Source organism: Drosophila virilis, chromosome 2 (genome assembly GCF_030788295.1).
Source record: "Drosophila virilis strain 15010-1051.87 chromosome 2, Dvir_AGI_RSII-ME, whole genome shotgun sequence".
Taxonomy (NCBI): Eukaryota; Metazoa; Arthropoda; class Insecta; order Diptera; family Drosophilidae; genus Drosophila; species Drosophila virilis.
The window spans coordinates 1,203,432-1,230,683 of record NC_091544.1 but is presented as its reverse complement, the minus strand read 5'-3'; the positions used below and the strand labels follow the sequence as shown (position 1 = coordinate 1,230,683).

The following is a 27,252-nucleotide window of genomic DNA, read 5'->3' as shown; positions in this document are numbered from 1 at the left end:
AAGCAATTGAGAGCTTTGCTATGCGGAATTCATAATGTCATCAATATCTAACGATTGTATCATATAACTGCCATAGCACCGATCAGCTTTTTTTATGAATTATATAAATATAAGTTAAGTATAGAAACATATCGCACATCTGGTATATATCATCTAGATATATAAAGGAAGAATGTATACTTATGGTTCTTTATAGTTTTTATTTAAATTCGCTTTATTTGTATTCAAATGGAAAATAGTGTGTGTGTTTGGGGTTTTCATGCACCTCCGTTTTGTTGATCAGTTCAGTACAACGTATAGAGCATCACATATGTTTGAATAATATGTAAATATAACAAAATAGAGTGTATGTATTAGCATAGCACTAGCTAAATGTGTGTTGTTGAATATTATATAAATATATATATATAGCTCATAAAATGATCACATCACGTTTACCATAATAATCATAATTATCATCATCAATCTCTTCCGCAACGAACAACAAGAATAAATATTTACAAAAGTATGCACTACAAAACTAAACGAGAGACTTAATAGGTTGGTATACAAAAAAGGTGCCCTAGCTAAAATAAACCTTAGAACTAAAGAAAAAATATCTGTATCTGAAAATTAAACAATAATGTATATAGCTGCAGCTTTTTTAACAGTCACGAAGCGCGCACTTCGCAGTGTGAAACGGCAGCAAGTGCAAATTGATTTTGCGTACCCGCCACCGCGCTTCACTTGGCACCACCTTGGCACCGATTTGTTTTTTAGTACAAAGTAAACAAAGGCTTTGCTTACGAAATACCAACAACTTAAAGCTACCTTTGCAAATTAAGACAGAACAAAAATTCGCACTAACAGTATAAATAGGATGGAGGTTTTTCTTGCAAGTCGCATGCGAATGCGTCGTAGTTGTATGTGGGTATAGCTCGTGTGTGTATGTGTTTTTGGGTCAGGGTTTAGCACATCCTGAATTCGATTAGGTTATAAGGCACATTATGTGAGTCTGTCGTGAATCTCAGGCTTGGTTAAATTGCTTAAAGTGCTGGGCACCATCTAGGACAAGCCGAACAGCTTTAAGGCATTAAAGGCAGTGGCCAGGGCGACCTCATCCGGCGTTTTCTTCATGAAGGCAGCAATCATTTCCACAATTGCCGGTAGGCTGCACGGCTCATTACGTTGAAAGGTGCAATATCTGAAATGCGGAATACAAATTAAACAAAAATAGCAAGTGTTCTAATCGGAAATGCCCGACTAGGAGGTACCCTGATTTGGAAGCGATTCCAAACTTTATGAAATGGACAGGGTCTGAATATGACAGTCTAAATGCCAAAGGACTAGGCCTTAGCTAGATAAACCATCTCATCAGCTCATCGCGTCGATCAAAAATATACTTTACGGGGTCGGAGATGTCTCGTTCCGCCTGCTGCATATATTTGCACGAAATCAATCTACCCTTTTCACCATTTTCAATGGGTAGCATTTCAATTCCAAATCCCACCTGTGTAAGTACAACAATGAGCGTTCCGTAATACCACTCTTAACATGCTGTGGCAGTTTGGAGGCTCTCGTATTTGGATACATGAACGGCGCGTCGGTTTCCACCAGCAGTCTGTCCAATGGCAGGGTGCCATTGTCGAGCAGCCGGCGCACGCCTGTATCTGACTTGTCCTTGCACAGATAACCAGTTAAGCTGATGTAGAATCTGCGATCCAGATACTTGAGTGCCTCCTCGGCTGTGCCCATAAAACCTCTGATAATCACAGGCGGTAGATTCTCGAATCTGCAAAGGTTGAGAGAAACATATCATCAAACTATTTAATAAAATATTATCCACTCACGTGTCGAGTATTTCGAGTACATCGTGCTGAGCCGATCGCTCGTGTATCAGCAGAGGTTTCTTCAGACGTATTGCCAAGTGCAATTGCTTGGCAAATATCTGTTTTTGCACATCCGGCTCGGAGAAGTCGCGCTGATAGTCCAGGCCGCACGGACCAATCGCCACGCACTCCTGCGCCTGTGCAATGTGCTCAAAGTCGAACCATGTGGACGGCTCCTCCACAATGGACTTTGAGTCGTGCGGATGTATGCCAGCAGTCGAGTATATAATGTCGGGATAAATGCGCGAAAGCCGCAGCGCTTCCTTGCTCGATTTGACCGATGTGCCGTGTACCATTAATTTCTGAACACCTGAAAGAGACAATAAAGGTGAGCATATATTCGTATAGGCAGGATAAAGTACAGTGTAGGTCCTCTAAAAGGGGACCAGCTGGATTTAAGGATCTAATCAATCGCTTTTATCATGTTTCATAAATAGGATCTTTTAATTTCCGATCAACCTTCTTAAAGGGTATTCCAAATGCGACTACAAAAATAGGCCAGCCCAAGGAGATATTTGTGCCAGGCAGAGCTTTCATTTATGCAGGCGAGGCGGCGAATACACATACAAATACAAATGCATGCACACACATGCACACGCACATGTTGCATGCTAGTCGCTCCTCTGCCAACGCTTGACCTTCTTAATGTATGTGTGTGCGTGTGTGTGTGCGCTCGCTGACCACTTGCCGCGCCCAACGCAGCTGTCATGTATTATTATTAGTCTTATCGCACTTCTTCCTCTTGTTTATTTTTCTTTTCGATTTATGAACAAACCTGCGTCTCTTGCCCTTTGGACAACCGAATCCAGATCACGGCTATACTTTTTGTTGGTCAAATTGGCGCCCACGTCAATGACAATGAGGTTCTCGAAGCAATGCTTCATGCTGTCCTCAATGTCCAGTTGTTCCGCCTCGAGAGCTGCTGTTGCTGCAGCCACCACAGGCGCCACTTGCTGTTGTTGTTTTTGCTGTTGTTCCATTATGTATGTTAAAGAATGTTTTTGTACGAAAATAGCAATGACGTAGACACAGACAAGAAGATGCTTTGTCTTTGTGTAATTTAATTAGCTTTCGTTGGCACAAGGAACCGCTGTGGTTATGCGTACGGCAAAGAATATTTCACTCTTTTTATTGAAATACTTTTAACAATGACCAATTAACCAATTAACAGATGAAATGTTACAAATTAATAAAAATAAAAACAATACCCGACACGAACTACGACTGCTGGCAAATGTTATCGATATTATTGATGAAACATAGGTATGTGAAAATATCGATTAACGTACACAATTTATCGTTGGCGTTCAATGTGCGCAACAGTTGTTTTTGTTTTATTATCGATTAATGCGGCGCACTATTTCAAAATGTAACAAAAAGCTTCCTCTTTTTTTTTTATTTTCGTGCAAGTAACTTTATTTATGTTTGGTATATTTTTGGAAGAATTTCTAGAAACTTTCTCCTACAGGCTTTATAATCAGCTCGTGAATCTGTACGTTGGCTGGCGTCTGGATACAGTAGGTGACCGCATCGGCCACATTCTCGGGACGTAACATTGGCATTTTAGCCAGCACTTCCGGTGAGTTTTTGTCAAAAATTTCAGTATCCACAATGCCTGGACTGACGCTCTACGGAGTATTTCAATGGTTAGAGTTGAATATTAAATTAACACAACAGTACTCACTGTTATTTTAGTCATGGTACCCTTATTCAGGAACTCCTGGCGTAGCACCTCGCATAGAGCAGTGACAGCATGCTTCGAAGGTGCGTACATGTTGAAGCTGAAGCCAGGATTCACAGGCACTCCATGCCCAGCCACACTGTTGATAATAACCACATGTCCATCGTTTATCCGACGTCGCTGCATCGAGTGAAAGGCCTCGCGAGTGCACCAGGTAACGCCTAATACGTTTGTATTTAATATATCCCGTAGATCGGCGCTGTTTCCCTCGTCGACTATATGCATGCGGCGCACAATACCCGCATTATTCACCAGCACATCCGCACCGCCGAGAGTCTCATCGATCCAGGCAAACGAATCAATCACCTGTTGCTCAACACTCACGTCACACTGGCGGCCATAAAAGTGTGCAGACTGCTCGGCAGGCAGCGAAGCCTTGAGCTGCTCCAGTCGATCCAGACGACGTGCCAGGCCCACAACAACCATGCCCCTTGCAACCAGATCCTTGCAACATTCGGCGCCAATGCCCGAGCTGGCGCCAGTGACAACAGCGACGCGATTTCTCCAGCGATTCATATTAAACAAAATAGTAACTGTGTCTAACAGAAACGTATTGGAAGTGCTGATGACGATGGGGAGAATCGAAATCTCACAGGTGCTGTTACACCTGAAAAAAAACAGCTGTCCGGAATTTGAGTCTAGCCCAACATGTGCATAAACAATGTTAGTTTTAAGGAAAAAAAAACTGTTCTTATAACTAAAATAATAACATTTTCTTCGCAGTACATTTTACTTTATACTATACTTTAAATTAAATATAAACATAAGTACCTTTAACTAAATATCTATTATCTCCAATGCATGCTCAACTTAATCCGAAGTAAAATGTGAAATGTGTAACGCATAGAAAGAGACATCTGTGACTACATAAAGTTAATATATATTCTTGATCATTCTGAACCGAATGGATCGGACCACTATATAATATAGCTGCCATAGGAACGATCGGTTGAGAAGTAGTTTCTTGTATGAAAAACTTTTTTGTTCATCCAGATATCTCAACCAAACTAGGCATTGATGCGGAATCCTATCAATATCGGACTACTATATCATATAGCTGCCATAGGAACGATCGGTTGTAAATTAAATTGTATGAAAAACTTTTTGTTTATCAAGACATCTCAAGCATACTCGGCATAGTCTTATTTCCCTGCGCTGCTTAGATACGGACAGAGCATTATGAAAAGGTTGGCTTTGCAAGGGTATAAAATCTGCGGCGTGTCGAAGATGGCCCTTCTTTCTCGTTATTAACAAACATTTATTTGCGCCACACGCTGTTTATTTTATTGCAAATAACGCTTGGAACTGTATTTAGAGCTGATTAGCAAACAGATAGTTGCCCGCCGCCTTAAAAGCACTTATCAAATCAAATTATTTAAAAAGAAAAAGCTTTTCCCTCTGGCAATATTATTATTTTAGACTCACAAAAATGCCACAGCCGCAAAAAGAAAAAAAGTCAACGAGTTTGTTCTTTTTAATATAATAATGTATTACATTTATTTCTGCTAATATGCGTGTATCTTTGGTGTTATTTGTATCTCATGTACATATCTCCCTCTATATATATATATATATATGTATATATAAATAAATATGTATGCTATTGATGTCATTATATATGCATATTGTTTAGCTTGATAACATATTGATTTTATATTTTTTTGTTTATATTTTTGTCACACAATAATATTAAACATAATCTCGCTTGCATTGTTTTCTATCGTTTTTATCTAATATTTGAATTTATTGTAATTTTAAAACTTATAGTTCAATTCGTTTATTCGATAAATATTACTTATATATCATTACCAATTGTAAATATTCTTTTTTATATATATAAATTGTATGTGAAATTAAAAAACTTCTATTAGTATCTATTACCATATATAAATGTGTAGTATGAGTATATAAATGTATAATATAAATACAAAATATTTATAAGAATAATAATAGCAATAATAGTTAATGTTTAAAATAAAATAAAAATTGTAAATAATGAATGGAGAGGTGTACTGCATGAATCATTTGTATTAATACATCTATATAATATATATAATATATATGTTATGTATTTTTATATATATTTTCATAATTTATTGATATTATCTGTTAATTTTTTGTGGGCTTTCTTTTTTTCTTAGTTTGCATTTGGTAGCCACGCTCTAGACGCTGGGAATTGTTAGTATATCTCATAATATTGGGTTTATTGAAGCTTGAAGCTGGGCCAACTCGGGTTGGTCTCAATTCTTTTTTGTTTAAACTAAATCCTGGTTAAAATTGTGGCTTTTTTTTGTTTTCAAAGCGTGCCAAAAACAGCGCCTAATGCTATATATAATTTATTTGTAACTTGATACGAATATATAGTATATATATTTATATAATATATAAATGTTTCGTTTACAGTTATTACTTGACATTTATAAAATTTTGGCTAACAATAAAATTGCATAGTTGTCATTATGTATATCCATATTTCTATACATATTTATACGTGTGTGTATATATATGTTTGTAGTTCCATATGTTTGTTTATATATAGCTTAGTTGTTAGTCATTTATTAAAATTGTTATCGTTAACGTTTTCCTAATTTCTTTTGGTGTTTAGAACTTAACGAATTATGTTTCGATTTTCGATTATTGTTTTTATTAGTGATACGTTTTAGTGCGAATGCTCGGACAGCTTGTTCCACCTGCCTACCTGTGCCTACCCCTCCCCTCCCATAATAGTAATTACCCCAACCAAGAAAAATAAATTACAAATATATATTTTTATATTTATTATTATTTCAACTCTTCTTCCACCTGCCAACCAGTGCCGCTCTCCTAAGAGTAATTAATCCCAACCAAGCACAAATAAATATATATTTATATATATATTATTTTGTCAACTGCCCCGTAAACATTTCCATGGTCGACTGTTGCCGCTTTGTGCGCTTCGTAATGCCTACATCCCCCCAAGAATTAGCCATAACTATGTCCGGCTGATCAACCCCTATATCTCTATATTTCTATATCTCTAATGTCGCAATTCGATTTCGTTTCTCGTTTCTCGTTTCTCTTTTCGGCTTGTGTAAAACTCTAATAAAATTGATTATTGTTGTTTGATAGATACGTAATACATATATATTGCTTATTCCAAAATCAATACAAATATATATTATATATTTTTTTTTTAAATATATATATGCATGCATTGTATATATATAAATTGTAAGAATTGTTCATACAAAAATTTAGTAGGTACGTTACTTTAGACCTCGGTGTTTCTCAAATTTGTTCTATGATACTGGACATTCCTTTTTCACTCTTCGCTTTCGTAGAAAATTTTTAGCCGGGCCCAAGTCCCAAGTTTTTTTTGGGCTGGGTTCTCCCTTGGCTAGTAAAAAATTGCATTCCCTCGCTCAAGACTCAAGTATTTCTTTTAAGCAGGCTGCGTTTCGGTATATATAGCAAATATGACGAGTACAAACAATCTTAAAAACTGCGAATATACAGGGTAGTTGTATGCATGTGTGTGTGTGTGTGAGTATGTGTGTGTATGTGTACAACTATTGGAACACGTATAAAACATCTAATAACTATGTTAGTTTAGGTGCATTGCGTGTACCTCTCTCTTGTGTGTGTGTGTGCGCGTGTGTGTGTGTGTGCCTAACTAAGCGATCCCAGTTGTGTTTTTATACACTTGCAGAGGGTATTACGATTGCGTCATAAAATGTGAAACGGACATCTCTTAGCACTTTAGATATATATTCATATAGATTCTTGATCCGGCTGAAGTTTTAAGTACTTATCGCCATTTCCTTTTACTGTCTTTTTCTATGCAATCTAGTCTCAGTATTAAATCGATATTATATTATTTTATATAGATGACCTAGTTTATTTTAATTTTGAAAGGACTTAACTCCACCGTTGACTATGGCGAGATTAGGTCATTTTGAAGCTACAATCTCCACCGAAAATTTTGAAAAAGTCATCTCTATAATTGTGACTGGCTTTGAACCAAGGTTCTCTTGTTTGTTAGGCTAGCTAATCCTGCGCTAACTCGGGGTATGTCGTGCGAAATGGGAACATTCGATTGAATTCTTTATTTTTTTTAAAATTAGTTTTAGGTTTTTTCTATTTTAAAATGCTTGACCTCACTTGACAATTAAAAGATTTATTGAAATTGAACGCGAAATCCCATAAAAATCGAACTATTATATCATATAATTACCAAAGGAACAGTCATTAGAAATTTTCTTTTTAGGTCAACTACTTTCTTTTTTTTCATTCAAAATATCAAAGCCCAGCCTTAATGAGTTTGAATCGGCTTGAACAAGGCTAAAGGATCAATGTGGTTTTTAGGGCAACTAATTTTTTTCTCATTCAGGATATCTTAAGCCAGGCTTTGAATCGTCTTGAACTAGGCTTACGCATATTAAGGTCGGAAATGTAATATGTAATCTTTTGTTTTTAAAAATCAGTTAGCTAGTCTGCAAGAGTATTAAATCGTCGGCATGCCGAAGTTAACTGGGCTAACCTTGTTTTCATGTTTATGTCCCGCCCCAACACGTTAACAAATTGGTCCGAACCTTTGCCCGGCGCCAGCCTGGCTCTGAGCTTCCGACCTCTATCACAGTCGCAGGCGGTTACCCCCCCTCATGCTGCTGCTCCGCTCTCCAAGATCTGATCAGTTTATAGGCTTATGTACGAGTGTGTGTAGATAGATATAAGTATTTATTCCCAAGTTGGGGTCTACTCATACAGCTCGACGTTGCGGCGGGGAGAGGCGGAGGAGGAGGAGGAGGAGGTGCCGTAGCTGAGCTGCGAGTCGGTCTTCTTCAGTATGGAGACATGGTGTGTGGGCGCATCGCCGGAACGGTTGGTCATCAACGAGTCCTGCTTGTGGAGCAGGCCGCGTCGCTGGTCGGCAAACGAGATGACCGAGTCCTGCTTCACCAGCTGATGGCGGCGCGGCTCCGGTCGCTGGTCCACAAAGCTTATGACCGAATCCTGCTTGACGAACTTCTGCCGCTTGTCCAGCAGGGATGCGGGCGTGGCTTGGGCGCCGCCGCGACGCGACTCGATCGATATGGTGTCCTGTTGGGTCAACGCCGAGTCCACGGAGCGCTCCTGGGCAGCGAGTGCGGCCACGCGGCGCGACTCCATGTAGGAGACAATCGAGTCCTGCTTGGAGAGCGACACCTTGCTGCCGTTGCTGTCCTGCTGGCAGAGCAGACGCCGCGTGCCGGAGGCGTCGCTGCAGGAGCTCTCCTGCTTGATGAGGAACTGCCGTGAGCCGTGCGAGTCCTGCTTGAGCAGCATCTGCTGAGACAAATTGCTGTCCTGCTTCATCATCAGATTGTGGCGACGCAGCGAGTTGTGCTCGTAAATGTACGAGACGGCATTGGTCTTCCTCAGACCTGGGCTGCTGGGACTCTTGCGCGAACCGTTTGGATGATAGTGCGAGGACTTCCTGGTGCTGGTCGTAGACGAAGCAATGGCCACATTGTCATAGTATCTGGAAATGGAAGAGTTATGAAAGGGTTAGATACGGACCTGTGTGATCATGAATCAACTAAAGCCATGCATTGACTCAAGCGAATCGCGTTTCGAGTACTGGTACGATTGTTTGGCACGAACGAATCAATCAAATTTGCGGTTCGCGTTGCAGACGAATTAGATTCCATCGATCTTTTCGAACTGATCGAGGAATTTGACTGTGTCGATTGTGTTGGAGTTGTGCTCGATTTTCGTTTCAATAGGAAATAGGTTCAATCTGATCGAGAAACTTGACTATTTCGATTGAGTTTGAGTTAACCGTTTTCTTGTGCGTGCATTGTCTCGCGTCGAACATGTTGCGGCTCGAGCGGCTCGAACATCCATCAAACATGTTTTTTCGAACACAGCTTATAAGCCCGGGCTTGACGTTTCGAGTAAGCCAGATTGATGTAAATGAGTTCATCGATGCAGGACATTAAAGGGACACCCACCTGAGTCTGCCGCAGCAGCTGCGCGACTTGATGATGGCCGCAAAGCCGCGTCGATATTTCTTGTTGACTGAGTAGAGTATGGGATTGATGCAGCTATTCGATGAGCCCAGCCACTGGGCCAGCGGCATCACCTTCTTGAGTATCTCGAACTCCTCCTGCGATATATCCGAGCCGAACTTGATGCGTGCAAAAATCACGTAGAGTGGCAGCCAGGACAGGACAAACAATATGACAACGGCGACAAGCATTTTGATGACCTTCACCTTGCTCTTCTGCTGCATGCGGTCCATCTGTGCGTCCTTGGAGAGCTCGCCAGGTATGCTGCGCGTCGAGACCTTGATCCAAATCAGAACGTAGCATAATGTTATCAGGGACATGGGCAGCAAATAGCAGGCCACCAAATTGGCCAGCAGAAAGTACAAATTGCCATCGGTGCCCGGCGGCCAGACCTCCTGGCACAAATACTGCGGCTGCGTATAGCTTGAGACCAGGGCATCCGAGAAGACCTCCTCCGCGGGCACCAAATCGAAGAACAATAGCCACGGAATGGTGGTAACCAATGCGATTACCCAAATGCCGATTATCATGATGCGTGCACGTCGCTTTGTCATCTGCTTCAATGGCCACCAGATGGCAATGAACCTGCAAGAGAAGTGCCAACAAAGGAATTTAAACAGCTGCCGCCTCCTCGACAAGGATAATGGCGTGATGACGACACGGTTTCGTGAAAGACGAGCCATGCAAATATCTTAGCCTGATTAATTCGCACATCGCAGCGGCGCATCCTTAAGCCTTTTTCTGCTGACTGCTCGACTTTCCAATCCCGTCTATTGAACTCGTCACACAACACGTGTGCGTTCCCCGAATCCCCCCAGCGGCGCCTGCTCTCCATTTTTTACTTGGCCTGCCATAATCAAGCGTAATTTGAATAAGAGCAGGAGGGATAAGGAGGAGGAGGTGGGTCAGGACTCTTGCGGGTTTTCATTTGGCTTAGTGCTAGCCACTTATTATGGCGCCCCATTCGATAGACCAGCCACAAATAAGTGCTTTAGTAGGGTCGCCTGGCAGATACCCTACATTGAGCAGAGATTGATAAAATTCCAACTCTTTTCTGCAGAAACCTTCGCTTCTTTCCCTCCCTTAACCCTGCTCTAGAAAATATACACTGAAAGAAAAACGGCAGACTCTTTGTACTCGATTCAATTATCAAACTATTATCAAAAATAGAAACTCTTGCATTAAGCGTAATTCGTACTTAATTTCATATAAGCTCTGAAAAGGCCTTAAAGTAAGTACAAAAAGAAGTCCTTTTCGTTGTAATTCCACTTAATTTAAGAACTTATGTGCTCTTCAGAAACTTCAGCTCTAGTTGTCCGATACGTATATAATTTTCAAGACAGATGGTATATTGGTATAATGGGAATCATAATTCCACGGTTTCCATAGGAGTATCTCAGTTCTAAATTGCATATCTTAATCTCATAAATTGCATATTTTTATCTCAAAAATCAACATGGTTAGACGGCTCAGAGGAGCCTACTTCTGACTGTAACATACAGATGGTCCCAGCCAAACTAACTCTCCGCACACATCCTCCACGTTTCCAGGGTATAAGAAGACGAGCTGCAGTCTGGGCCAGCCCACAACCAAATAATTACGACTCCAACTACAGCTCCCGTTCCCGCTCCCCTTACCATTCCCACTCGGAGACTGCTTTTGTGCTATTTTTTGGCCACTTTTTTGGCGTCTGGCTGGGCGAGCGTTTGGCTGATAACAGGCACAAATGGTAATTCTATTAGGGCCCGGCCACAACTTTTCAACAAAGCCAATATCAAATTGTCATAAGGTTTATTTATAGACCAACAATGAACTGTGCCAGATACATACGCATAGATATGGCAATTGCATTAACATAATTTGTCTGCAGTATTTGGGCGCTCCTTAATTAAGTTTTGCGTTCAGCTCAAACAATGGCCATCCTGTCCGATCTGCAGCTGGATATGAGCTTATGTTCGGAATTATGGCCAAACGGAAGCTGGCGAAACGCCTTTGTGCCAAAAGTCATTTCCATAAAGAAACAACAAATTTCACAAATTTCATAATTGGCCAAGCAGTCAAGCAATGCTGGAGCATGCTGAATACTTTTATGGCCTTTTCATCTGGCGACAAAGAGCTTAAAGGCAGCCAAAGTACTCTAGGCTGAAGTGCACAACTCGAAGATACCCTGTAGGCAGCTTTGCATTGTCGAAGATACCCTGTAGCCAGCCTTGCGTTGACGCAGGAATGCATGATTAGCAGATACCTTGTAAGCAGCTATGCATTGTCGCAGCTTGCAGTTTCATTCTTGAATTATTTCTGTGTTTAAGCGTGGTTTGTTGTTGCTTTTTGAGGACCCAGTGTTGAGACTTATATATTCCACGTATATCCTCAAAGTCTAGCATATGTATCTTCTAATTCGTTTCCTTTTTAGTATTATAAGCATAATTAATCTACTAGTTATATGGGAAACCCTACAATCTTGCAGACAGACAGACGGGCATAATTTGTGATGCTGCTCAGGATTTTGCATACTTTATGGGTTTAAATTTGTCTGTTGGTATTTACATGTTTTTACACAATTAATATACAGCTACAATTGTTACAGGGTATTGGCTATATTTATCAACCAGAAGAGAAACATGAAACATAAAATGGATTCAGGAGTAAAATTACTTAATGAGTTTTTCGATCATTCCGAATACTATGAAGTCGACATATTAAGTTCTGTTCTGCCTGTTGGCGTACAGGGTATTACAAAAAACTGAAGAATACTTTATCTCATGGCTTATATATTATTTTATGGTTGTCATTTGGGCAACTCACATGGAAATTGCCGCACACATAAGCACTTGGCATAATGTCACAAGTATGCGGGTTTATCTGTGGGTCTTGTGATAATATTTTTTGGGGGGAGCGAGGGCTGAGAGATGCCAATGCACGTCCATAAAACGGAGAGCCCTAATTAAATGGCATTGGGTAAGCAAGTGATAAGCAAGGATGTCGAGCGCTTAAATCCAGGACATTGCGTGCTGATTTCAGTTTCAGCTAGCAGATAATAAATCTTAAATTTCGCATCACTTTACGAGTGCTCGTAAAATACAAAGGAATACAGGACATGGGACATGGCTTGACCAAATGATCAAATGATAGAGTATATGTCCCGCAGCTGCTCGGCTGTCGCCTTTGGCGCTGAATAATGACAACAGCAGCAGCTGTACAACTGGATGAGGAGAAGCTGTCCCCCACAGAAATTGATATAAATGGAAGCTGCACATGAAGCGGCGCCTCTGATTATCCCAGTTGTTGTGGCTCCTGCATGGACTGTTCGCCACACACATGTCAAAATGTTGTCAAAACATTTTACTACCACTTGATAAATCAACTGGCCGCAGGATTTCTGACTTCATGCGCTTGGCTTTGAGCTGTCAAGAAATCTGTGGTAGCTTTTTATTGTCTTCTACCCATTGAATATGCTGCAAAAGGTGTAGATCGTGTTCTTGGGTATAACAGCAAATATAACAATAGCTTCTGGATTTAAAACAGTGAACTATTGCTAGCTGGCCCAACCCTCGATTGATTCTACGATTTATGACACTCGCTTTCCACTGTAGAGGAAGATGAACAAATAAAAGAATTGAAATCTCGATTTGAACCGGCGACCTATTGCTTGCTGGTCCGACGCTGCTTGGACATTGAATTAACCAAGTTGTTAATCAAGGCTCTTAAAGCTGATCGATAGAAAATTTTTATATTCATAGTTCAGATTTTAGGAAGTCAACTTTAAGTCCGGCAAAATGTATTGAATATATCCGCGATTAAAGAGAGCAGTTATTCAAAAAAGGATTTTAGCATATTTATAAGGTTGAGTGAAAGGGAAGAGGCAGAAAAAGGAAGAAGCTGGCAGGGAAAAACTGGACACAGAGTATGCCCCAGTGGAGCTCGAGCGACACCCTTGCCTGGTTTTTTATGGAGCAGGAAACACAAGGCGAGCTTTAGACGGAGAACGTGTCAAATGCGGCACAAGGCGAGCGCAACAAAGTCTATGTACATTCTATAAAAATAAATGATAAAAATAAATTAAATATTTATTTGCCGCCTAATGCCAAATACGGACAAGGCGAGCTATGAACTTGATCTTGAGATGGCGACTCGCTGCCCGTTTTCCAGTTTTCCCAGTCGCAGCCGGCTTGCATTGAGCTTGGCGGCAATCACTTTTGCAATTAGCTTAAAGCCAGTTCGCCATAGCTACTATAAAAGCGCGACTCGACGCGACATTTGGCAACAGTTGCAAATCATTTGCTCAGCTCTCAACAAACTCCAAACCAAAAAAAAACCCAACAAACCAATCTACAAAATGTTCAAAGTTGTGAGTATTCCGGTGGAATGGGCCTACGTCCTGGCACTTAATTAAAGCTATTCCTCCCGCAGCTGTTCGTGCTCGCCGCCTTTGCCGCCGCCCAGGCCTATGCCCATCCCGGGGTAGTTGCCGTGGCCCCAGTGGTCCACACGCCCGTTGTCGCCGCGCATCCCGCGGTGGTGCACAGCCCGATTATACACCATGGCGCCCACTCGGTGCACTCGTAAGTCGCTATCAAAACTCGACTCGACTCAACATTAATCACGCACTTGTTTTGCAGGCATGTGGTGCATCATCCGGCGCCCGTCAAGGTCCTGCATCCTGTTGTTGCCAAGCCCGTGGTCGCCGTGCATGCCGTGAAGCCCATTGTGCCCCTCGTGCCCGTGCATCATGCCGCGCCCGCTGTTGTTGTGCATCATTAAGAAAACCCAAGCCCAATTCCCAATTCCCATTTCCCAATGCCCGACTCCCGTTCCCTGATCCCACCCAAATCCGCCACAATAAAAGTTCATAGCCACGTAAATTGTGAGAGTATTAACTGCATTTTTTTTTGGACTTACCTGTCTAGCGAGACGGCAATTAAGCTGTAAACCGAAGCCGCCACCGAGACACCCTGTATGTAGGGCACAAACTTGCACATCAGCCAGCCGAGCATCCAGGCTGGAATGAAAGAAGAAGAAGTTGAAGAAAGGGCGGACTGTTTATATATTGTATATAAACAATGCACAAATTATGCTGAGTAACTCTCGGTCATGTCTATGTCTAGTCCACACCACGTCGTGGTCCTCGATGTTTGTGGTCCCCGTTAACGTTCAATGCTTTTTATACACTCGAGGAGGGTATTTTAGTTTGGGCATGTCATGTGTAACGCATAGAGGAAGACAGGAAGGCTAAAACTATATATTTTCATATCTGAATATATATGATGCTTCCATATGCCAGATCTTATATAGAGCCAAAGCTTATTAACATCAGACGACTAGATCATATAGTTATTGCTAGAATTATCGGGCTTCTAAGATATCTTTTATTTTATTATTATTAACAATATTACTACTACCCAATATTTTCAGCTTAAGCTAGATATATATATATATAAATATCTTCTCCGAACACATCCTTTGAAAACTTTCCAATTTTCGTCACGTAAAATAAGCTCGTATTTTAAGGGTAATTTGTAGTCGACCTCAGTCAATAGCCATTCTTTCTTGTCTATTTTTTTTGGTTGGTCGTCCACGTCCACGTCGTCGTCGCCATCGTTGTTTGCTGACTGAGATTTATGTGCTGCATATCATTCATAATTTGGTGACAAGTCTCAGATTGCCAAGAAGCCATGGTGAGGCATTGTTTGCCAACGAGGGGCAGCCCCCAGCTGGCCAAGTTAATTTGTATTCCCTTTATTCTATTTTTGATGGAAGATGGAAGACATGATTGTCTCTGTCTATAAAGACACCCATCCACACACACACACACACACACACGCACACATGCACACCCAAGGAATGTACACTCTGCGAAAGCAGTCAGGAATTCGGTACTTTTATCAAGACCCAACTGAAAAATTTCTTAGCCTGGCTGACATTTGTTTTAAAACCGAAATTCCTGAATCCTAGACTGAAGTACATTACTCTCTCTCCCACTCTCTCTCTCTCTCTCTCTTTCTCGGTCTATCTGTCAATCTTTCTCTTTCTCCGGCCTGCTGTATTGCACTCTGAGAAAAACAAAGAGTTAAGCACAAAATTCTTAAATGCCTTATTAAAAGCTGAACTTATTCTAAGATAATGTACTTGAGGAAACAAATTTAAAATTTTGTACTAAAATTAAGACACAAAATATATAGCTCCGCTAGCTATATAGACACAAATATATAGCTGGCTGCTTAAATAAACCACAAATTGAGCCTAAGTTCATAGATGCACCAAGTTCGCGAACCGAAAACATTGGTTGCGATTGCAGCCTTGTGAAGCATATGCCATAACGATTTGTGCTAAGTAGAATAAAGAATATACTATACTATACCCTTTCTGTCATATTGTAAGCCTAGAAAAGTGTTTTTTTTCTTCGAGTGCATGTCTATAGTTGACTGCTGCGTTATGAATTTGATGCTCGCAGCAAATAACTTAGTCCGACACAAAAGGCTCTAAAAACGCACACAAGGCAAAGGGCTGTAGGGAGGGGGGGTGGTGAGGAGGGGGCAGGGGCAAGGCATTTGGCCCTGTGGTACACGTTGCCAAGGTTGATGACAGTGCAAATCGAATGGCAATTAAAAGGTGCTAATAGAACAGAACAACAACTGCAGCAGGGCCATACACATCATCAAAGCCGAGTTCAATGTACTCGGAAAATTCGAAGAAAAAATAAAAATAAATAAAAATATTAATAGTAATAACCAACAGGGGCAGCGACTATCCCAAAAATATGCTACAGCTCATTTCCTGTCTCGTGTCTCGTTCGCCTGTCTTATCTCGTTTGGCTCTGGACTTTTTATTATGCATACGCACCGTGTGCCGAGCCAAGTTTAATGTGATTTGGCACATAAAAATAGAAACATTATTTTTATTATTTGTGCAGAGCTAGAACTGAACTTTGTTTTGGCCAAGTCAACACACTCGCAGGCCACGTGGGGGACACACATCTGGGGACACTTGACAGCCTTGGACAGGGGCTTAAATAGATTTTGGCCACTTTTCGAACTGCAAGTGCAACAGACTGAGAGATATATTCAAGTGATATCCGTTGCTATTAATATCTAGCTATTTATTTTGTCTGTTGCTCTTGAGTTTGATATATCGTTTGGCAAAAGTTTATTTTCGAAAAAACTTTTCACACAACTTCAATTTGAACCCAATCGAATTGAGTCCAGTTCGAATTTATGGACGGGGCAGCACTTGTTGAGGCGACAACATATGCTGCCAAAAAACTTGACTTTAAGTTTATATTTAAGGGAATTAACTTTGATAGAGCCCAAGCTGATAACACCCATCAATATTTCCAGTTAAACAGCGCGGCCTTCGCTTTTCATGCGCCTTGACCCAGCAGCTAAATGTCAAAAAGCCTTTCGTTTTCTCATCTTGACTTTTCTGATACCCTTTCTGAGTGTATTTCAAGCTGATTGACTGATTGTCTTATAACTAATGAGAGACAACTAATGACTAATAACTAATGACTAATGGCTGATTGATAAACAACACACAGCCAAACCCGTAATCATAAATTTACTTTAAATTAATTTAAAATATGAAAAAAGGACTCGAACATGCAAAAGATTTAGATTTAACTACATAGATTTAACAACCTTTCATTATTTGGAATATTTTGATAAAGATGTAAAATTTAAAGCTCATTTGTTGCTGCTAGGGTATTTAAGTCTTCGGTCTACCAAAGTTATATTTTCTAGCATCAATTTTCTTAAATTTCCTTTCGACGCAAACTTTGCGCGAACTTTTGTCGTAGGCCAAGTTAATGGGATTTCGGTTTTTTGCATTGTTGGCGACGCTTAGCTGGATTCTGGTAAGGACATAAAGTTAATGAAATAATCGGTTGGAACAAATCTGACAATGTCGTTTGCCTGGACGTGGCTTCGATTGAAATGGCCGTGAAATGTTCATGGATGTGTGGGAGCGAGGCAAATAACACTTAGAGAAAATGCGTTATTGTTATGTTTATCGCCGACCGCGTCACGTCCGGCGCCAAATTGAAAAGAAGCAGCAAACCAGAAGCAATCAGGCACGATGAGCTGTTGCCTGACACGTAGCAGCTAAATTAAAATACAATCGGCAAGTGAAGAAAAATGACTTCATCAGAAGCTGCAGCCAGAGCCAGAGGCATGGGCTGAGGCCGCATTACGCATACGCACCGTCAGCCCAAAGAAATCAAATGCCGCAAAGACGTGACTTAAAAAGTCGTAACACGACAATTTGGCATTGTAAAATGGTTTAGGCGAAAAAAATCGAGTCCTTAGTAAATGCCATATAAAATTCCAATTAGAAAGCGGCGGGAAGGACATGCAAAGCCGTGTCTCAAGGTGGCAGCGCGTTTTGCCACTCCGCTCGGCAAATCAATTCATTTCGCATTTTATTGGTTTTTCAACACACACACACACACATAAATTAAGCCCTGCCCAGGTAACACACAGGTGTGTGTGTATATAACCCTGACTATTAGGTTGCCGAGCAAAATATTTAGGTCAATTCATCCAGCCGCAAAGCTGAAAGGTCCTTGAATGCAAAACAACCTTCCACTGCAATACAGAGGCTCCTCACAGGTGTGCGTGTATGTGTGTATGTACTTAGATAATGATAGCTCCTTAAACCCCCCCTTTCCTTCTTGTTAACCCCTCTTCCTCTTCTTATTATATAAGAACTAAGCCCTAGCCGAAAACATAATTCCTGCAGCTCCAAGTTCAATTCCATTTCATTTAACGTCTGTCGCAGCTGCTGACATTTAGCTTGATGCGTGGAGGAGGGGCTGGGGCAGGTGGAGCGGGGTGCTGGGGCATTTTTCCTTTTTCCATTTGCCGCCCACAAGTCAAAATGCCAACATTCAATAATAGCCCAAGGGCTGTCGCAATTTATTTATTGTTGTTGCGTTTAAGGGCCTATGCAGCTGCGTCTGGGTCTGAGCTCTGAGCTTGCCTCAACCTAAGTCAATACACACACTCACACACCAACACACACACACACACACACACACACACACACCCAGAGTGACCCACTAAACGCTGGGCAGCCCGCGGCCCGTGGCCCGCCCTGCGCCTATGTTGAATTTGTGAAATTAGGTCAGTTCTGTGTCGATGATCCTTCAGGCCAAAACAGACGAGGGTGAGAGAGATAGAGAGACAGCGCGAGTGCGCACTGATGCACACTCAAACACACACACCAACACACCAGTACACACACACACACTAACACACAGCTCATTCAGTTTTTCGCTCGCTTCGCTTTTGCTGCTCGGTTCATTTCGTTTACTACGCGAGTCCCAAAAACAACCCAACCCCAACATCGACCTGTGCAACCCTTAACCCCCAGCCCCCCATCACTCCATCCCCTCCCCCCCTCTCTCGGCAACACCTTTCTGCCCTGCTTTATGTCTTGGTGAATATTTTCTAAGGCAGCGCACTTAATTGGCAAACGTTGGCGCCAACTGTGAGAGCCTAAATGCGGGCAGGTGAATTCACGTTGGGGTAGCAGCTGCTGCTACTATTATTATCTGGGCAGGTGGGCGAAAGGGTGAGGGCATCTAGAACTGGGTCTGGGTACTGCCCTGACATGTCAGGCATTGCAATCAGCATTTGATTTCTGAAGGATTTTGATCATTTGCTCGACGATTTGCATGCAATTTCTCAACCGAAGAAGCGCTCTGTGACAGTCGATTTAACCAGCTGCCAGTTGACAATTCACTTGCCACACACTTGCCAAACACGCACACACACACACACACACACACACACACACAGATAGACAGTTACCTGCAAGGTGATGTAAATTTATTAAAATTAAACCCTCACAATTATGCGTAACCTCGTTTATTGGGGCCAAAAGGGCAAGTGGCTTGTGGCTCGTTGAATAGACTCAAAAAATGGCCTTTAATTAAATATACAAATATATGTAAATGTGCATAATACCTGGGCCTATCTCGAGCTTGGCTCAATTAGGAATATTAGGTGCGATAATATTAAAAAGTTATTTCCTCTAAAGAGGAGCTGCGAAATGTAATCCATTTTATTGATTCGAAACTTTTTCGAACTGTAAACCTTTTCGACGAGTATCCTTTGTGAGAGTATAGTATATATAAAGTTCATTCAATTCTCGTACAAGATATCGGAAGATATTGAACTATCGAACGCTTTTATTACCATTAGGCCGCGCTTTAACCTCGTTCTGAATTTTTCGGTCATGTCTCTTTTGAAAAACAAAAGTAAAACTTGGCAAAGCCATTATGAAAGCAAGTTGATTTTAGCATTTCGTGCAACATGTCAAAGTTTTCAGTTAGATAGCGCCGAGTCGGATTTGGTTAGATGAACCCCATTATAGTCGGACGTAGTTCCTTCCCGTGCTGTGCCCCCCCATATTATTCCCAAGGTTGTAAAAACTGATGGTAATTGCATGAGAAAATTCATTGAAGCCTGTGGCTTTGGCCATAAAACTGATGATAATGCACAATAATATTTCAGAACATTTCAGTTCATTTCGAGCATTTCGTATGCCAGAAGTATTTATGTAGCCATTAACGTTAAGCTTGATGCTCCTTGTCGACAAATTGCGCATACGCCACGTGTTGGCGCTGGCCCCGGGCCTAATCCACGTCTCGATTAATTGCCAAACATAAATCCGGTTAATATGCCTAGCCTAAGCGAAAAAATGGAAAGAAAGAAAACAAGAAAAGGACAAGAAAAACATCGAGACGATCCCAACAAAAGCGCTAATGAGCAGCTAATAAATCTCGGGCTAACCATTAGGAAATACAAATCTTACAGATTTGTTGTACTTATATGGTATATATGGAGGGTATTTATATTTTTTGCAGTACATTTAAATATGTTTTCCTGTCATTTTCCAGCACATTTCAAGTTATTTTTCATATTTTCCATATTACTTGGGTGTCCGCTTTCAAGCTAGCGCGTGGATTTTACGAAAGGGTGAAATATTTTGGCATTGATTTTTATCTAATGCTCTAAAAATTATTTTTGAAATCGACTATAACAAACTTAACTACTGTTTTTCCTGTTTTTTTCGACTGTAGGAGTGAATTCTCCACTTGCTTTTTTTATGTACAAAAAGTTGAATCACGAAAGGATACTTGTGTACAAACTATGGCTACCTATGAGTTTTCGTTTACGCTGTGCGTTGATCATCAATCAGTCAATCAGTCAGCTCATCAGTCAAAACAAATAGTTGCACAAATAGTTCCACAAAATATGACTACTTTAAATAATTTATCTCGCTAGGACATGTCGGTTAGATTTTGTGTTGATCATCAATCAGTCAATCCATCAATCATGGCAACACTTATATCACAAAAGGTCTAAGGAAAGGGCTGCGAGATAAGCATGAATTAGTAGGTCCTTCAGTCAGTACAGTAAAAAGTAACAGCTCGTTAGCTCCTACGGGCAGGCCTTCGCGCTGTCAGTCAATAAATCAGTCAATCAATCCGTCATTCGGTTCTTAATATATATGTAAATAATCTCTGGTACAAGCCCAGCTTTTACTTACGCACAAAAAGGTTGCCAATTAGCGTAGCGGGCAGACAGAAGACAATCACCAGAATGTCGGCAATGGCGAGGTTGACAATGAAGTAGTTGGTCACGGTGCGCATACGCGGGGCACGCAGGACGACGGCAATCACAAAGCTGTTGCCAATGAGACCGACGAGGAACACGACAATATAGGCGACACAATAGACAATGGACATGGCCAGCGAGTGGCGATAGAGCGGATCAAAGCCAAAGTCCACATTGCCATCGAGTTGATCCCAGCGCAGCAAGCTGTCATTGTACGACTTGGTGGCCGCCGCCGCCGTAATCAGGCTCGTGGTGGCCGGCGACATGTTCAGCAGGCTGGCATAATAGCTGGACGAGGTGGCATCGGCCACAATCACGGCGCCGGGCATGCCAATTGCCGCCAACTGGGAACTGCTGCTGCTTGTTGCTGTTGCGGCTGTTGTAGTTGTTGCTGTTGCTGTGGCAGCAGTAAGGCTGGATATCAGGGAGCTGGCGGCGGGCGCCACCGTTGCCGTTGCCGTGGTCAAGATGGTGCCCAGAAGTGTGTCCGTAATGGCCCCGTTACTCAATTTAATAGCACTCGGCGAGAAGCTGACGCCGACAACATTGTTGCTGCTGTTGTTGCTGTTGTTGCTGCTGGCAGCATCATTGAAATTCAAGAGATTTTGCAAATCCACGAAATTATGCGTGAAATTATTAGCCTCGCCAGCGCCCTGTGTGACATCCTCCAGCAAATCACGCTGCTCCAGCATGGGCCAGCCCCTGCCCAGCCCCCCTGTTGCCGGCGTGTTCCCGCTGCTGCTGCTGCTGTTAGTTATTGCTGCTGTCGCTGTTGCTGCTGTTCCTGCCGCTGCTGCTGCTGCTGCTGTTGTCGTCGGCGTGTCGCCAGCCGCATGGCTTCTGTGTTTGCGCTTCCGAGTCCGTCCGCCGACAGCCATGCTCAGCTAAATCTGGCGCCGGGATTAATGTCGTATATGTATCTATATTTCTATTAAATTTATTGCTGCTGTGTATTTTTACTTTGTTGTTTTTTTAGAAAAAGTCTATAAAATTGGCGTCACTTGGCATTTTGCTAACAAAACATATATATGTATAGAAATTTTTCGCCTTTCCAGTTCCAGTTTTAGCTGGGTTCTTGCAGGATATGTTGATGTTTTTCGTGGCTGTAGCGAATTAGGCAACATTCAATTAACTTGAGCATGTCTGTGTGTGTGTGTGTGTGTTGAGAGGGGGGTTGGCCTTATTGTTGTTGCACAACACTCGCAAACAGTGTTGCCAGCTTAGCTGTTATCGAGCTAAGTTAGCTTTTTTTCAAAATTGTTAAGAGCTTGTCGCTAAATGTGACTTCTTTCGAAATTGTTGATTTTTCTAGCTAAATTTGACTATTTTCAAACAGTTTCTAAAACTAAATTTGACTATTGTCAAAACTGTTGAAATTTTCTAGCTTAATTTTAGTGTTTTCTAAATTTTGGAATTTTTCTAGCTAAATCGGAGTATTTTTATTATTATTGAAATTTTGTAGTTCAATTTGACAATTTTCAATAGTGTTAAAATTTTCTAGCTAAATTGGACTATATTCCAATATTATTTTGGCGTGTGCTTTGCGTATTAAGATCACATTATTTATTAAATTACTATTTTAGATATAATCATCATTAGTTTATTTTTATTTATTGATAGCTCAATGTCAAGCACTGAAAACACTGCTTATCGCTTGACAATAGCAACATTTAATTTGCAAGGGAAATTTCGGATAAGCTCTTCTATCTACTTGAAAAAAACTTTAGCACTTTTACTTTATGTGTCCTTAAATTATGCACTTAGTTCTATAAGGAACAACTAGTCACTTTAGCTTTTTTGGCTTTCTTTTCACACTAGATTTAGCTTGTTATTTAAAGCGAGTGTTGGCAACACAGGTCACAATTTGCTGCGCGCCAGCCAAGGTTGATATGCAGTTTGTGCAAAATATATTTGTAACTGCATACTAGACCTGCGATTGCACGTATAAAATTGTTAGTTCTTGTGGTTGTAATTGTTATTGTTATTGCTTTTGTTGTTGTATTGTGCTATTGCTGTTGTTGTTGTTGTTGTTGTTCGGCTGCTCGGCAGCTCGGTAGCTCGTCAGCTGGCGTTGCCTTGAGTTGGCATTACGAAAAACTCTGCGAGTGTCCCAAGGACTTGGTTGCATATTTTAGATAAGGCCAAATGTTGGGTGCACACTCGGACACATGGACGCAGGGACGGACACGCACGGTAACGCGCCGAAAAAAAAACGCCAGATGAATATGCCGGAGAGGGCGTGCCAGGCGGAGGCTGGAGGCGGCTGATACAGCTGCAGCTCAGGGACAGGGACATGGCCACAAATCTACACACATGCGCGCAAGCGACAGGCAGCTGTTATTAACTAATTGAATTGCCATTATTCTCGCTGCACTTTGACCTCAAAAGAGGCGTGCCAAATATATAAAATGAATGGCAAAAAAAAAAAAAAAAACTGAAAGCAAAGAAAATAAAAACAGAAATGGCAACTCAATGGCAAATAATAGAAAATGCCATTAGGCACAACTGCCAAACGCACGAAAGACTTTGATGGAGTGACAAAAATAAAAAAAAAATAAAATAAATAAAAAAATAGAGTGCCAAAAATAAAAACAACAGAGAAAATAAATATAACAAAAATTGAGTGGCAAAAATAAAAAAAAAAAACAGAGAACAAAAAACCAATAATGAAAGGAAAATAAATAAATTGTTAATCTTATGAGCAAAAAAAACGTATAATAAAAGGAATATAAATAAAATAAAATGTTATTCTTACGAGTTTTCCTTTTTTCAGAGAAAAGAGAAAAAAACTAATAGTATCAAGAATATAAATAAAATAAATGTTATTCTTACGAGCAAAAAACAAGAAAATAGTTAAAATAAAATATTTTGCCTTTTTTTAGGGTACCTTTTTAGCCAACTGTTGGCCTCTGGGTAGACAATAGACCCATTAATGGAATAGACCCGGGCGCACAGCGGTAAAGTGCTTCAAATTAAATTGTGCTTACATGCTGCGTGGGCATCCGCGTGGCCAATAGGTCACACCAACAACAACAACAACAGCAACAGGAACAACAACAACAACAACAGCAACAAGAAGAACATGAATAAAAACTCGCTGTTGACAAATCGTTTACAGGCCTTGAGGCCAAGACAAGCTAATTAAGTGGCATGCTGCATTTGGGTTAAAGGTCCACAAGTCTTTACTGCAACTTCACAAACTCCTACACACACATAGACACACACACACACTCATGGACACTTGGTACACTACGCGTATTCGTTTCCGTGTTGACGACTCGACCTTTTCTTTTCAGAATTTATTTATCGCCGCGAGCTGTGCACGGCCTGGTGTCTGCTGAAGCACTGCTCCAAATGCTGCACGGCCAGCTCGCTTTTGAGGCACGATAAGGCCAGCAGCCAGGAGCTAGGAGACGAGCCAGGAGACAAGCCAGTAGCCGACACGATACGAGCCTGCCGACGACTGAATGTAGGTCCCTGTTGCCAAGCCGCGCCCGCAAACAGCCTGCCTTCGTTAACGCTCAAACGAGAGAGTGTGTGTGTGCGTGTGTGTGTGTGTATGTGTGTTGCGTGTGTGTGCGTGTGCTGCTTGTGTGTGGGCGACTCGTCGTCGTCCTTGTCGCTGAGCAAATTGGGCATGGCTGGCCCTCAAATGCATTTGGCAGAGTTATGCCACAGCGTTTGTTGTTTTTCTCTCATTTTCTCATTTCCCATAACATTTTCACAGGCACAGAAAACCTACAACTTTGTAGGCTCAAAAATTCGAAGGACCACATTTGGCAATATACAAGGTTAAACCATTGCAAAATGTCAGGGAACGTGAACGCGAGACCCTGAGCGCAAAGCTGATGCTGGAAAATGGCGAAAAGGGAAAACTTCTAAAAGGGAAAACTCAGCCTCATTTTGTGCCATAATAAAACATGTTGTTGTTGTTGCGGCCCATTCTCTGGGTAAATACGTTTATTATGCCATTTGAATGTTTTGCCACTTTTTTTTACTGCGAGTGGTGTGCTCTCTGTGTGTGTGTGCGTGTGTGTGTGTGAGTCTGTCTCTCATGTGTATGTGTGTGTGTTTGTCTGCTTTGTATTGTTGCACAGCCGCAGGAAACAAAACAAAAGCAACAAGCCAGCCATAGTCTCGGGTCTATTATCATTGCAGTTACGCACGGGCGCCCACGGCGTATACGCAATTTCCGAAAATTCTACCATTATTATTGTTGTTGTTGCCTTTGTTTGTCCTGCCAATTGCCATTTTTCTGATGGCTTCCTTCCAACAACTGTTATTTTAGCGTTTCCTCAACAAAATCTCAAGTCGTTCTGGTCACAAGTCGCATAAGTTTTTTGCCCAAGCGCTGCCCTCAGCTGGGTCAGCAATTCCCTTCCCCATGGAGCCAAACTTTGACCCGAATCGCCCCTTTGTTTTTTTTTTTTTACATTTGTTTAAAGTTTAATGGCAGTTTTCGAGTTTCAGTTTTGTTTATTGCTTAGCTCGTTAGCATTCATATTTAGCGTGTTTAAGTACACTCACTCGGCCAGCAGCAAGTAACTCGACTCGGATTACCAAAAAAAAAACTCACTCAAGGAGATTGAGTGCGAGCGCGACTGAGAATGCGAACGCGAGTCAGAGCGTAAGTGCGAGTGAGAGAGCGAGCGCGAGTGTGCGAGCAATACCCATCCCGCCCGCAGAGCGCGTTGAGCACAGGATGCGCGCGCGCTCTGGCAACAGCTGTCTTTTCTGCTGGGCCAGGCAAAGGTTCAAAAACCTTGTGCAACACACAAACAATTCGATGCTGCCAACTACACTTGTCAAAATAAGGAAGTCCATTTCGTTCAAGATTTTAACACTAGATTTATTTTGCATCTCATTTGTAAACATTTTTTAAAATATACACGCAAGAACCTTAATTAATTAAATAAAAACTATAAATTATAAATAAATAAATTAATTCATTCATTTTTGGGAAAAGTAAATATAAATAAAAATGTATTTGGAATTCGATTGGGATTTCGACAAATTAGAATAAACAAGTAAGAGGTTCTAGTCGGGAGCTCCCGACTAGGGGATACCCTGAACCCTGTTCTTCCAACATCAAATGCATATATATATTCTATTTTAGAAGCTATATGTCAAGTAACATACATTTGGATTAAGCACATATAAAATAAACCCTTATACCCATTTTTAATGCGTTCAGGGTATAATCATTGAAGTTTCGATTTTCGCACCGACCTCTATTTAGATTTTCTATTTTTGATGCCAGTCGATAGTATTGATCCTTACGAGTCCAAAATGGTCTAAAATTTTACAATTTGACACTATTTGGCCGAGATATTCAAAAAAAATCATAAGGAAAGGTTGACTTTACAAACGAATTGTTTTTGGGTCAACATCTTTTTGTAACCCATCGATTTTTAATTTGCTGGAGATATGACGTTTTGAAACGACATAATCTCCACATATTTTTCTAACCCATCGATTTTTAATATGTTTGAATGGCAATTGATAGTAGGGATTCGTACAAATTCAAAAAGGTATAATATTTGAAAATCAGACTTTATTTGTCCGAGATATTCAAAAAAAATCATCAAAAAAGGTTTGATTTTCGAACCGACCCCTATTTTAATAAAAAAGTGATGTAACCCCTTGCCGTTTTGGTCGAGTTGGGTCAAAATTTAGATTTTCTATTTTTTGATGCCAGTCGATAGTACTGATCCTTACGAGTCCAAAATGGTCTGAAATTTTAAAATCGGACACTATTTGGCCGAGATATTCAATAAAATCATAAGGAAAGCTTGACTTTACAAACGAATTGTAACCCATCGATTTTTAATTTGCTGGAGATATGACGTTTTGAAACGACATAATCTCGCCATGATCAACGGCGATTTTAAATTTGTTGGAATGCCAATTGATAGTAGGGATTCGTACAAATTCAAAAAGGTATAATATTTGAAAATCAGACTTTATTTGTCCGAGATATTCAAAAAAAATCATCA

The 27,252-nt window shown here is 41.1% G+C and overlaps 4 protein-coding genes across 4 annotated transcripts; 1 reads left to right on the top strand and 3 right to left on the bottom strand.

Annotated features, from left to right (window-relative positions):
• Positions 1-177: 177 nt before the first annotated feature.
• On the bottom strand, positions 178-3,086 carry LOC6635195 (3'-5' ssDNA/RNA exonuclease TatD). The gene is made up of 4 exons (XM_002058434.4): positions 2,644-3,086; positions 1,830-2,178; positions 1,490-1,771; positions 178-1,183 (listed from the first exon to the last, which is right to left on the bottom strand). The coding sequence occupies exons 1-4, from the start codon at positions 2,846-2,848 to the stop codon at positions 1,045-1,047; spliced, it is 975 nt and encodes a 324-aa protein (XP_002058470.1). The 5' UTR covers positions 2,849-3,086; the 3' UTR covers positions 178-1,044.
• Positions 3,087-3,177: 91 nt separating this feature from the next.
• LOC6635194 (farnesol dehydrogenase) lies at positions 3,178-4,125 on the bottom strand. The gene is made up of 2 exons (XM_002058433.4): positions 3,553-4,125; positions 3,178-3,496 (listed from the first exon to the last, which is right to left on the bottom strand). The coding sequence occupies exons 1-2, from the start codon at positions 4,123-4,125 to the stop codon at positions 3,317-3,319; spliced, it is 753 nt and encodes a 250-aa protein (XP_002058469.1). The 3' UTR covers positions 3,178-3,316.
• A 1,491-nt stretch (positions 4,126-5,616) lies between these two features.
• SIFaR (SIFamide receptor) lies at positions 5,617-22,568 on the bottom strand. Its single transcript, XM_002058431.4, has 4 exons — positions 21,189-22,568; positions 14,538-14,637; positions 9,582-10,223; positions 5,617-9,109 (listed from the first exon to the last, which is right to left on the bottom strand). The coding sequence occupies exons 1-4, from the start codon at positions 22,132-22,134 to the stop codon at positions 8,344-8,346; spliced, it is 2,454 nt and encodes an 817-aa protein (XP_002058467.3). The 5' UTR covers positions 22,135-22,568; the 3' UTR covers positions 5,617-8,343.
• LOC6635193 (cuticle protein 63) lies at positions 13,912-14,503 on the top strand. Its single transcript, XM_002058432.4, has 3 exons — positions 13,912-13,986; positions 14,049-14,200; positions 14,258-14,503. Exons 1-3 carry the CDS (start codon positions 13,975-13,977, stop codon positions 14,397-14,399), a joined length of 306 nt encoding a protein of 101 aa, XP_002058468.1. The 5' UTR covers positions 13,912-13,974; the 3' UTR covers positions 14,400-14,503.
• Positions 22,569-27,252: the final 4,684 nt, after the last annotated feature.

Coding starts and splice junctions, on each gene's coding strand:
- SIFaR (XM_002058431.4), bottom strand. CDS start 22,134: ATGGCTGTCGGCGGACGGACTCGGAAGCGCAAACACAGAAGCCATGCG. Junction 14,638..21,188: donor AATTGGCAACCTTTTTGTGC/GTAAGTAAAAGC, acceptor CTTTCATTCCAG/CCTGGATGCTCGGCTGGCTG. Junction 10,224..14,537: donor ATTGCCGTCTCGCTAGACAG/GTAAGTCCAAAA, acceptor CTTCTCTTGCAG/GTTCATTGCCATCTGGTGGC.
- LOC6635193 (XM_002058432.4), top strand. Junction 14,201..14,257: donor GGCGCCCACTCGGTGCACTC/GTAAGTCGCTAT, acceptor CTTGTTTTGCAG/GCATGTGGTGCATCATCCGG.
- LOC6635194 (XM_002058433.4), bottom strand. CDS start 4,125: ATGAATCGCTGGAGAAATCGCGTCGCTGTTGTCACTGGCGCCAGCTCG. Junction 3,497..3,552: donor GTACCATGACTAAAATAACA/GTGAGTACTGTT, acceptor AATACTCCGTAG/AGCGTCAGTCCAGGCATTGT.
- LOC6635195 (XM_002058434.4), bottom strand. CDS start 2,848: ATGGAACAACAGCAAAAACAACAACAGCAAGTGGCGCCTGTGGTGGCT. Junction 2,179..2,643: donor CCAAAGGGCAAGAGACGCAG/GTTTGTTCATAA, acceptor TGTCTCTTTCAG/GTGTTCAGAAATTAATGGTA. Junction 1,184..1,489: donor TCATTGTTGTACTTACACAG/GTGGGATTTGGA, acceptor TCCGCATTTCAG/ATATTGCACCTTTCAACGTA.